At 44.8% G+C, this 10844-nt stretch overlaps 2 protein-coding genes and 1 pseudogene across 3 annotated transcripts in view; 1 reads left to right on the forward strand and 2 right to left on the reverse strand.

Moving 5' to 3' along the window:
• The window catches only part of LOC109479890 (calmodulin-A-like), a 9768-nt gene extending 6260 nt beyond the window's left edge, over positions 1–3508 (forward strand). For both annotated transcript variants that reach the window (XM_019781938.1, XM_019781937.1), the window contains 2 exons: positions 2560–2717; positions 2985–3508. In XM_019781938.1, the coding sequence (XP_019637497.1) occupies positions 2560–2717; positions 2985–3129 (303 nt within the window). In that variant the 3' untranslated portion in view covers positions 3130–3508. The remainder of the gene's footprint in view (positions 1–2559; positions 2718–2984) is intronic.
• A 332-nt stretch (positions 3509–3840) lies between these two features.
• LOC109479905 lies at positions 3841–7213 on the reverse strand (annotated as a pseudogene).
• Positions 7214–7920: 707 nt separating this feature from the next.
• Positions 7921–10844, reverse strand: part of LOC109479860 — a 6164-nt gene continuing 3240 nt past the window's right edge. The window contains exons 6-8 of the mRNA XM_019781897.1: positions 10355–10484; positions 9399–9636; positions 7921–8919 (exon numbers count right to left, since the gene is read on the reverse strand). Of these exons, the coding sequence (XP_019637456.1) occupies positions 8709–8919; positions 9399–9636; positions 10355–10484 (579 nt within the window). The 3' untranslated portion in view covers positions 7921–8708. The remainder of the gene's footprint in view (positions 8920–9398; positions 9637–10354; positions 10485–10844) is intronic.

Consider the following 10844-nt stretch of genomic DNA (forward strand, 5'->3'; position numbering starts at 1 on the left):
GTGTGTCTGTCAACACGATAACTTGAGAAGGTCTTGATGGATTGTCTTGATACTTGGTAGGTGGGTAGGTCTTGATGAGACCTCAAAATGATTAGATTTTGGGCCACCTGGCGGCTTGTCATGGTACTGCAGCAGAACTTCCGGTTTTGATATCTCATGATCCAGACATGCTAGGGTGACGAAATTTAGATGGTAGATAGCTCTTGTGCTGGGGATAAAGTGACATGAGTTTGAGCCCCCTAGTTGCTTGCTCTAGAACTGCAGGGGGGTTTAATGGACAAATATTTAAAGGGGGATAACTCAAGAACCGATTGATGGATCACCGTGATTTTTGGTATGTAGGTAGCTTGAGTGATGCTTGACATAATGATATTACAATTATGCAAATATGGATGTAATTTGCATAATTAATGAGGAAATTCTATTTATCAGCTGCATTTCATATTAGGAAGTTCAAGCTTGTGACATATGTTATTAAGAATGAGAGAAACACAGGCAGATATTGATTATGCAAATGAAGACTTAATTTGCATAATTAATGAGAAAATATTATAATTGCATAGTGGTAACTGCCTGGAATTTTATACTTGGGGTGTTTGAAAGTTAAGTTAAGGTGAACATAATTACACATAACTTATTCAAATAAGGACCTCATTTGCATAATTTATGAGAAAGTTTCCTCATGGCATTTTTTGTTAAGATAAGACTGTCTTTTGGTGGAGAATATGATCAACAGATATAATTCATGCAATTGAGGATCCTATTTGCATAATTAGGGGGATTAATATATAATTTCTTAATCATAAAAGCTAACATCATTTGGCGAAGGTATGAGATCGTGGAACTCTAGTTAGTCTTACTTCTACTCTGTAATGTAGACTTCGATTCTATTATCCCTCTTTTTGCGTCATTAGTTATGGGGTATATTTAAGGTCTGTACAGCAAATCTACCCGCATGAAAAGCCAATAGTCGACCGTCGGTTCATTAGATTCAAGATCGTTGAAATGATCCAAAAAGTTTACTTGGAAAAATGCCACCTAGTGTAATTAGTAGTGAGTGAGTGAGCTATTTCTAAAGACAAGGCCAATAGGTCTTGACTTGTTGCAGCGCAGAGTTCCTTGCCAAGTGTTCAGTGGACATTTTTGCGTCGACCCGTATGCAGGTGTATTTTGAATACCATTAAGAAACGCACTGACCTGCCTATTAACTCTACATGACGCATGATTCGGTGTGTACTCTGTATCGTGGGAATAAGCTAACCTTCTACCTACATAACATTGTGGGGTCGTGTGGCGCAGTCGGTAGCGCGTTCGGCTCACACCCCAGAGGTCGCGGGTTCGAACCCTGCCCATGTCACCGATCTTGTGCCCTTGGGAAAGGCACTTTACACGACTTTCCTCACTTCACTCAGGTGTAAATGAGTACCTAGCTTCGGCTAGGGACGTCCCTCGGATAGGACGTTAAATGGAGGTCCCGTGTTTGGGAGAGCCACACCCCACGCACGTTAAAGAACCCAGCGCACTTATCGAAAAGAGTAGGGGACCTTCCCGGTGTGAGTGGTTCAAACCTTACAGTCTGGTCTCGGGGTTGACATCTTTGAAGAGGTGATAGTCACCTGTTATGTCAATCCTTCCACAGATGTGGTAAATCTTCATAAATAAAAACATGTTGACCTTCTACCTACTACTGTGACAGGGACAGTGGAAAGTTAAGTCTGGAATGTAGGCTAAATGTCGTATCAGTTGTGACCTACGATAAATGCTGCTACAAATTTTGAACTTTAAATGATAAGAAAATTAGAAAATAACAATATCTTCAAGAGTGCATCATGGCTTGAAAAGACACTAATCATATTTGGGGGAACATATGGCGATTTGTCTAGTATCCGAAATGCTTACAGACTTGTTTCTGGTTTTGAACTAAGACTCGGAGTGAACAGTGTTACGTCTTGTATTAATTACCAGTTAGGCCACACCAAATCAATTTTATGGATGACATCCACGCGCGCATTGATTGTCGCCTGTTCTAAAAAAAAACACGGTCCCGCCAGTCCTCGGAGGCTCTAGGCCTGGGTAGTCAGTCCATGGTAGTTAGCGACAACACGGAGCCGGTGGTAACTCTGGAGGATGGCACCCAGGCTACCGAAGCTCCACGAATCAAGAACTCAGTACATACGCACAGTGCCGATTTATAAAGTCCGCAAAAAGGCAGCATATGCATGTGCCGGCTTGTCGTATACGTCGCTATGTACTGCCGCAAATTCACAATACCAGCTTTGTATTCCTGTGGTTTAGTAGCATTTTTATTTTTGGCCGGAATTTTTTATTCGCCCGCGCGCACTAGTTTGGTGGTCTTCAGAGGATGTCATGCATAAAATCAAGTCGGTGTGGCCTCAATTGCACTTAATTGCCCCATTTTAATTGTACTTAAAGGGGGGTCTATCGGCAGGGCCTTACGTAACGTATTTGCCGCGGGATAGCTCTGCCGTGGGAAAATGACTCAAGGTTACTTGCAATTGTCAGTCAGTCAACAGTTAAACTACCTATATTGTCCAACAGGAGCTTCTGAACGAAGTAGACACCGACGGAACGGGCACGATCTACTTCTCCGAGTTCCTCGCCCTGGTCACGAGACCCATGGACGCCGACCAGGAGCTTGAGAACGAGCTGCGCGAGGCATTTCGGGTATTCGACAAGGAGGGCAACGGCTTCATCAGGTAATACTTAGTACATGTATTGTTGGACCAACCGTATGTTTTTCATGTATTTTTAACACAACGTCTGTTTCAAAATTTTTGGCAAAGATTTAACCTATAACTGATCTGATTTATAACTGTTTCTTTATTGACTCGACAAAAGCACAGGGACTTATAGACACTGGAAACAACATTTTCTTTGTTCAGACAAAAAAGCAAAATATCTAACTTTTTGCTTGCAAAGAAACGCGACAATTTTGAAACAGAACATCTTATTTTTTTCCTCAGCGTTCCAGACCTTCGTCACGTGATGATGAACATCGCAGACAAGATGGCGGAGGAGGAGGTGGATGAAATGATGGAGGAGGCAGACGTGGAGGGGGACGGGCAGGTCTGTTACGAAGAGTTCATACGGCTCATGATCAACAAGTGACTTGTGAATACCATTAAGAAACACACACACGACTATGAACTCTACATGGCGTATGATTTGGTGTGTACTTGGGAATATCATGATCAACAAGTGACGATAAACGTGGTTGACCCGCTGCGTTATGACTTGCACTCGGAAAGTTGAAGGAGCGTTGACAAGAGCTGTTATTTGTCATGGAGCCGCACAGGGGCGCTGTGAACTGAGGACATTTTACTCGACCACTGAACGAGTAATCTAGAACTTAGTACAAACGGCAACGGGGGTCCATTGACCGTCTGTAACCTACGGGGGCTAACTGGTTACAGACGGTCAAAATCTACTGTGTAACAAATAAATATTAGGCTTAGTAAATGAGAACCTGCGCAATAAATGAACAGATCTAATGAAAAAGAATTCTAGTTCCAATATAAAGAATACCTTATCAACTCAAACACGAAAGGAATATACTAGTAGGTTGTATTATAATGGCATTTTTCTGCACGGTGGCTGAGTGGTCATTGCAACTGTCGTTATTTGATTACGGTGACTTTTTTAAAAGTCACTCCTAGGCTTCTAAGGTACTAGCAATCTAAGATACTGAACATGTACCTGAATAAAATAGACCAAGTCGTACAGTTATTGCTACAGTCATTTTATTCGTGGAAAGATAAAGTCGGGAACTTGTATCTTCCAATTATCCGTATGTAGTTTACTGAGGGAATTCGAAGACGGTTTTCCGACTCTTTATTAGCGATAGAAGAACATGATGACGGACTCAGTGACGAGCAGGTTGGAGCTCCATCCCACACCGTTACCGTAGCCACCCCAGTCCTTGGAGGCGTAGTCACCGCACTGACTTTCAAGAACGTGGTATCCACTCCCACCGATACACACGTGTTCAGCATGCGGACCAACGTAGCGGACGCCTGGACACACTGCTAAACACTCTCTGTTGTTGGTGAACACCCGAAGCTGCACGAACCCTGGGAAAGATTGTGTAACACCGTTTGGAGGCAGCAATGACTGCACCAGATGATCACTGCCCTGTTCGTACACAATAGGGATGGCCGGGCCGTTGTCGTGGGTGTACGTGCCGAGGTCGTAGCCGATGGGGAAGTGATCTTTGAAGAGTGAGTACAGGTTCCCTCCGTAGCCATCCAGGAAACCGTTGGAGGTGCGGTACCGCAGGTAGGCGGCGGTTTTTGTAGTCCTTCGGCGGCACGTTGTTCGGGACGTGCCACAGCATGACGTTGGAGGCGCTGATGCTGAAGTAGCCTGGGTTCTTGTAGTCGTCGGTAGTGGCCGACCCCATGGAGCCGAAGGTGTGCACGTTGGCCCAGTTGCCATCTCCGCCGGGATAGTTGATGTTGTTCCCGCGGGTGCTGGACCAGCGATCCCCGGCCGTACACTTGCCGTACATGTCGTCCTCGTGCACGCTGGAGACCAGTGTCCAGCCGCCTCCGGCCGTGGTCATGTCGCAGTAGGTCTGGTAGATGGTTCCGCCCTTCCCGATGAGGAAGTAGGCTCCGTCCTGGCTGGAGGGGTTGTTCTGTTTGATGTGAAGGCAGGAGGAGGCGGGGTTGAGCTCGGTACCGACACCGTGGTCAAGGCTTGCCAAGGTTTGAGTAGCTGCAAAAATGGTTTCCAAGTGTGAGAGACGGGTCTCTAGCTCCGTAATCGTATCCTGTAAGAAATTTTGATAGAAGGTTGTTAGTCACGGAGTCTGGAAACTTTCTCTATTGTCTTTGTCAAAAAACACTGCTAATTCATTTGGCCTGTATGACTCTTGATGTATGAATTCATTTGGCCTGTATGACTTTTTATACGCTTGATCCATACTTACAGCCGTTTCAAATAGGAAAGCACTATACTTAAACATGTCATGCCGCTTTTGCACGTGCTCTAGTAGATATAATGCTCAATGAATATATGTATTACCTATGCCACAAAACACTTAGTTTGTGTTCTCTTAATACCTGCTGTGCTGCAACGATGGTCTGTAGATTGTCAGTGTCGGAACAGGAGTGGGTGGGGGGTGCCACGTCGTTTGGAACCACAAACGTGTACTGGCAAGTACCCTCACGACTTGTTCGCACATAGACGTCATTTGGAATGGCATATCCGATGGAGAGAATGGAAACGATGGCTACGATAGCCCTCATCATTTTTGATACATGAAAACAAATCTTGAGACTGAATAATAAGTTCGGTAGCTCTGCTTTGGTCTTACAATCGTACCTATGATATCGACAAAATAGTTGTGTCCCATGATCACTGTTGAGAAGGTAACGATGTGGTGAACTTTTTTCTGATTGGTTAAATGCTACATGTCAACATACCTGTGTAAGCACTTCAGTGTGCACCCTGATCACCGCTACGAAGGTCTGTCTTGTTATGATCCCCTTTCTGGTGACATTTGAGCTACGACTTGTGACTTTAACTCCAAGCACCGACCGTTTATTCAGCTTTTTACACATTGCCACTGTGATTAGTTGTTTTAGTATGTCTACCTCAGAAATGTATGCACAGAAAGTTTGCATAGACAAATATGACCTTGCAAGGGCGCTTCAAAATCCATTTAGTATTTGTTAAAACAGACGTTCAGGATACAATTAGAATGTTGTGTCTCACATAGATCCACTTAGTACATAGCTACTTGCCTGATTGCTAAAGCTAAAATGTGAATTTTATCTTATTGTCCTTAATCTTATTTCATTGGATTAACATCCAAGTATATTTGAACTAGCCACAGGTCTATGTTATGTGGGAATAGCGCATTGGCTGCATGTTATAGGCTCTTCAGCGATAAAAGAACATGATGACGGACTCGGTGACAAGAAGATTCGAGCTCCAGCCCACGCCGGTACCGTAGCCATCCCAGGCCTTGGAGGCGTAGTCACCACACTGATTCACATGTTCAGGCCAGTATCCACCTCCGCCAATACACACTTGCTCTGAGTTGGGACCAACGAAGTTGACACCTGGACAAACCGCATGGCAGGCACGCTCGCGGTTGAACACGCGAAACTGCACGAACCCGGGGACAGCTTCTTGTAGTGAAACGATGTTCGGAGGTAACAGTGATTGGACCAGATGATCACTGCCCACATCGTACACAATGGGGATAGCCGGGCCGTTGTCGTGGGTGTACGTGCCGAGGTCGTAGCCGATGGGGAAGTGATCTTTGAAAAACGAGTACAGGTTGCCTCCGTAGCTATCCAGGAAACCGTTGGAGGTGCGGTACCGCAGGTAGGCGGCGGTTTTGTAGTCCTTCGGCGGCACGTTGTTCGAGACGTGCCACAGCATGACGTTGGAGGCGCTGATGCTGAAGTAGCCTGGGTTCTTGTAGTCGTCGGTAGTGGCAGACCCCATGGAGCCGAAGGTGTGCACGTTGGCCCAGTTGCCGTCTCCGCCGGGGTAGTTGCGGTTGTTCCCGCGGGTGCTGGACCAGCGATCCCCGGCCGTACACTTGCCGTACATGTCGTCCTCGTGCACGCTGGAGACCAGCGTCCAGCCGCCTCCGGCCGTGGTCATGTCGCAGTAGGTCTGGTAGATGGTTCCGCCCTTCCCGATGAGGAAGTAGGCTCCGTCCTGGCTGGAGGGGTTGTTCTGTTTGATATGAAGGCAGGAGGAGGCTGGGTTGAGCTCGGTACCGACACCGTGGTCCATGGAAGCCAAGGTTTGAGAGGCCGCTACGATTGTTTCCAATTGTGAGAGGCGGGTCTCATGGTCCGTGATCATTGCCTGTAAGAAATGGAGACATAAGTTTGTGAAGTTAACAGGTGATTTTCAACAATTTTTGGGCTTATTAATGAAAGAAAACACCCCTTTTGTGATCTCTTAGTATTTTCAACTACCTGTTGTTCTGCATCGGTGCTTTGTAGATTTTCCATCTCGGAGCAGGTGTACTGGCATGTACCCTCACCATCGGTTCGCACATAGACGTCATTTGGAATGGCATATCCGGTGGAGAGAATGGATAAGATGACTATGATAGCCCTCATGATTTTTGATACATGAAAACAAACCTTGAGACTGAATAATAAGTCCGGTAGCTCTGCTTTGGTCTTACAATCGTACCTCTGAGGAAATCGTTATGTTATGACCCATGAGTATCGATAGGAAGATAACGATCTAGCTGGTGCACTTTTTTTCTGATTGGCTGAACACTACATGTCAACATACCTGTGTAAGCACTTCAGTGTGCACCCTGATCACCGCTACAAAGGTCTGTCTTGTTTTGGTCCCTTTTCTGATGACATTTGAGCTATAACATATGACTTAAATACCAGGCACCGACTGTTTATTTAGCTTTTTACACCCTGCCACTGTGACCGGTCGCTACAGGGTGTCTACAATTCTGTATTGCAAACAAACGTGTGTCGAAAGTGTGAAATATTAATGCCCCGGCTACAATTAAATATCACTCTGTACAAGCATTAACAGTCATCTCTTTTTATGGTTGATATTGATATCGGTCCCTGGTGCTGAATGACACATCAACAAGATCGGTATCCCCGACAACAAGACATAAGCACGACTGTTGTTTCTGTCCTTGGTGCTGAATGACGCACCAACGAGACATTTGACTGCATCCAATAATCGTAGTCAGTCCGATAATTAGAGATAATTAATATTAATTATAATTAACAGAAGGATCGCCCATGGAAAGGTGGATAGCTCAGTGGATTGATGCCAAATCATACTGTTTTACATGATATAGTACTCAGCCGTGAGAAACAACACAGTCATTTGACATTTATGTCTATTAGACCACTATAGAGAGCACACATTGACAATGATTTAGCGTATATTCACATAACTTTAATTACATCGACGTTCCAACAAAAAAAATGCATATATGGTATAACGACAGCAAAAAGAACAGCAACAAGAGCAAAATCGTCCGTAGGTAGTTTCTAATATGGTTTTGAACAAACGTTATCAAAACTCAACGTATGCTTTTGTAAGATGGAGAAAACGTTCCACATGTTTAAACATTCATTCAACAATAGTGATAATTTCAAGAACAAGTAACATGTACATCGCCATATATGGCTTACTATACACAGATACCATGACGTAAATAATACAAATTTAATCTGAACTCCAACATTAGCTGCCTAGGATCAACATTTATACACAGAAAGATCATCTATGATTCCTGACAAATATACATAATGTAGATTCTGACGACTGTTTAGTGTCAGGTCTTTTAGTCGCACCCAGAAATTCAAACCATCAGAATATCTTGTTTTCTTTGTGAAAAATTTACGTACAAGTACACTACCGTCTATTCAGTTTGAGATACAAGGGAGTGACTCTTATGTTGACACACCTTGCCAGAATCTTAAAGGAAAACAATATTTTCAAAATGTAGAATATTCCATAGCCTTAAAGAAAGGTAAACTGGAGAAGCACCGCGGGAAGTGGGGCTCTTTATGCAGCTGACGTTATGTTTACTTAGGACACTTTTTTGTCCTTTGAAGAATTATCTGAATTGCTGAGAAAGATGTCCAGTATAATAGAATGCAGTAAAAGTGAAGCAGAAAAAAGAAATATTGTTTCGAAATTGTAGGATGTAGGTTTTCGTATCGCGATCATCTGACCCAAATGGCTATTCTGTCGTTTGGCACCTGCATGAGTTTGGCGCCGAGGAAGCCGAACTGCGCGGGGTTCCAGCTGGCCTGGCCGTTACTGTTCACCGTGGCGTACAGACTCTTCATCATGATCTCGTTCTCGTTCGTTGCTAGGTGACAAGGTTTCCCGCCCTTCGCCGGGCTGCCCATGTGGAGACCTTCGTCGTAATATCTGAGAGGAAAAGCCATACACATTTTATTGACCTAACAACTTTGAATTTTATCAAACTATCCTTTATCAGCTTTGCAAGCTGACGAAATTAAAAAAAAAGGTCTTAAAAAAATATTCTTTGTCAGTCAAATTAACACTGGCTTCGAAAATAAGTTGGATTATAGGATAGACCAACACTAGATGATAAACATGACATTTTCAATAAAAATTTTTCAAGTCATTCTTCAGAACTGAATATGATTATGACAAACAAGACGTGGCGTCATTGGTAAGACCCGGAACCCATGGGTTCTGGGTTCGATGTCACCTACATGCTCCGACGGTGTGCCCTTAGGACTGGTGCTTTGCACAGCTTTCCTCCATGCCCAACAAGCCAGTTATTGTGGATTTCTCGACAGATGGGCATTGTCAGAAGAAGATAAAAAGAATTCTGCATTGGGTTCTTTACTACTTTGTGCAACAAGAATTAGCGCCCGTACCTGTAGCTCTCTCCAGCTTTGTTCCCCCAGCAGACCATGTCCCCGGAGAACTTCTTGTCCTGCCTGGCCTGGCGGATGACGTTCCACGTGTAGTCCAGGTTGGCGGTGCTGTACGCCCCCCACAGTCCGTCCTTAAACATGTCGTTTGGTTTGTTGACGTCGAAGGCGGCGTACGCGTCATCACTGATCGTCCAATCAGACGTCTCGGTCACGAAACTGAACCGGACGGACTGACGACCTGGATAAGCACAAAGGGAAGGTGTAAAACATCAAAACTTAATACAATATATCTAACATAATCAAAACTCAATACAATATATCTAGTAATGATGGTTCACCAACTATGAATTACACTGTTTCAAACAGCGTTAGATAACAGAATAGGGTAATAGAACATTGCACCAAACTGAGTGAAAAGCTAATCCATTCACACTTACGGGACAACTTTGTTATAGAATGCGCAATAATATGATTGTCTATGCAAAAGAAAGGCTAAACATGAACTAGAAAACAGGTAGCGTCGCTATGGGTATTCCCTTGCTCTCATCTGCAGTAGACCAACCCAAAATTGGGGGATCCGCCTGGTCGCTCGAAACACGTGACCGAGGATCGGCCAATCAGACCCCCGAATCTTGAGCGGTAAGGTCGAGAGTATAAAAACTAGAAAGCACACTCACAAGCACACGCATACACGCAAGTTCACACACACACGCGCGCAAGCACACACACACACACACACACACATACACACACATACACACGCGAGCATACACACAGACGCGCGCACACATACACAGACACACAAACGCACAGAGAGAGAGAGAGAGACAGACAGACACACACACGCACACAGAGAGAGGGGGGGTTGACAGAGACAGACAGACAGACAGATAGAGACACATACGTACACATACACACACTCAGTCCCACTAGGGTTTAACCATGCTGAGACAGACCTAGCAGGAACATGTCCCTGATGATGTTGTTCTTGAGATGCACGCCCGTGTCCTGTCCTATCCCGTCAGTCAGCGGGACCGTGTCGCGCTCGTGAATCTCGTGGAACAGGTTTGCCTGCATCGGGTCGATCTGGAAAGGGGACGGAGAACAAGGCGTTTCTCAAAAGGCACAGTAAGTTTACTCAGGCTGTTACAGTGTTAGCACACATTACAGATGCACACAATGCTCACAGGGCAAATCGTCACATTTCAAGTCAATAGCACGATCAACTACTATTCTTAGCCTATACGTCTTCGTAGACTTCTTAGAGTGTCGGCGTTACAGACTCCCTCTGGAACCTTATCGCGTTTTAAAAAAGCCCCGTTTCAGTGCCCCCCCCAAACCATTTAGCGGCCGCTCAAAGAAGTATGCATGGGGGGGGGGGGCTCGTTCTTTTCATGTGGGCGGACGGACAGAGGAAAAGAAGGAAGGATTCGAGGATTGAATCAA

This window comes from Branchiostoma belcheri, unplaced genomic scaffold (assembly GCF_001625305.1).
Source record: "Branchiostoma belcheri isolate BF01 breed outbred unplaced genomic scaffold, Haploidv18h27 scaffold5, whole genome shotgun sequence".
NCBI classification, from domain to species: Eukaryota; Metazoa; Chordata; class Leptocardii; order Amphioxiformes; family Branchiostomatidae; genus Branchiostoma; species Branchiostoma belcheri.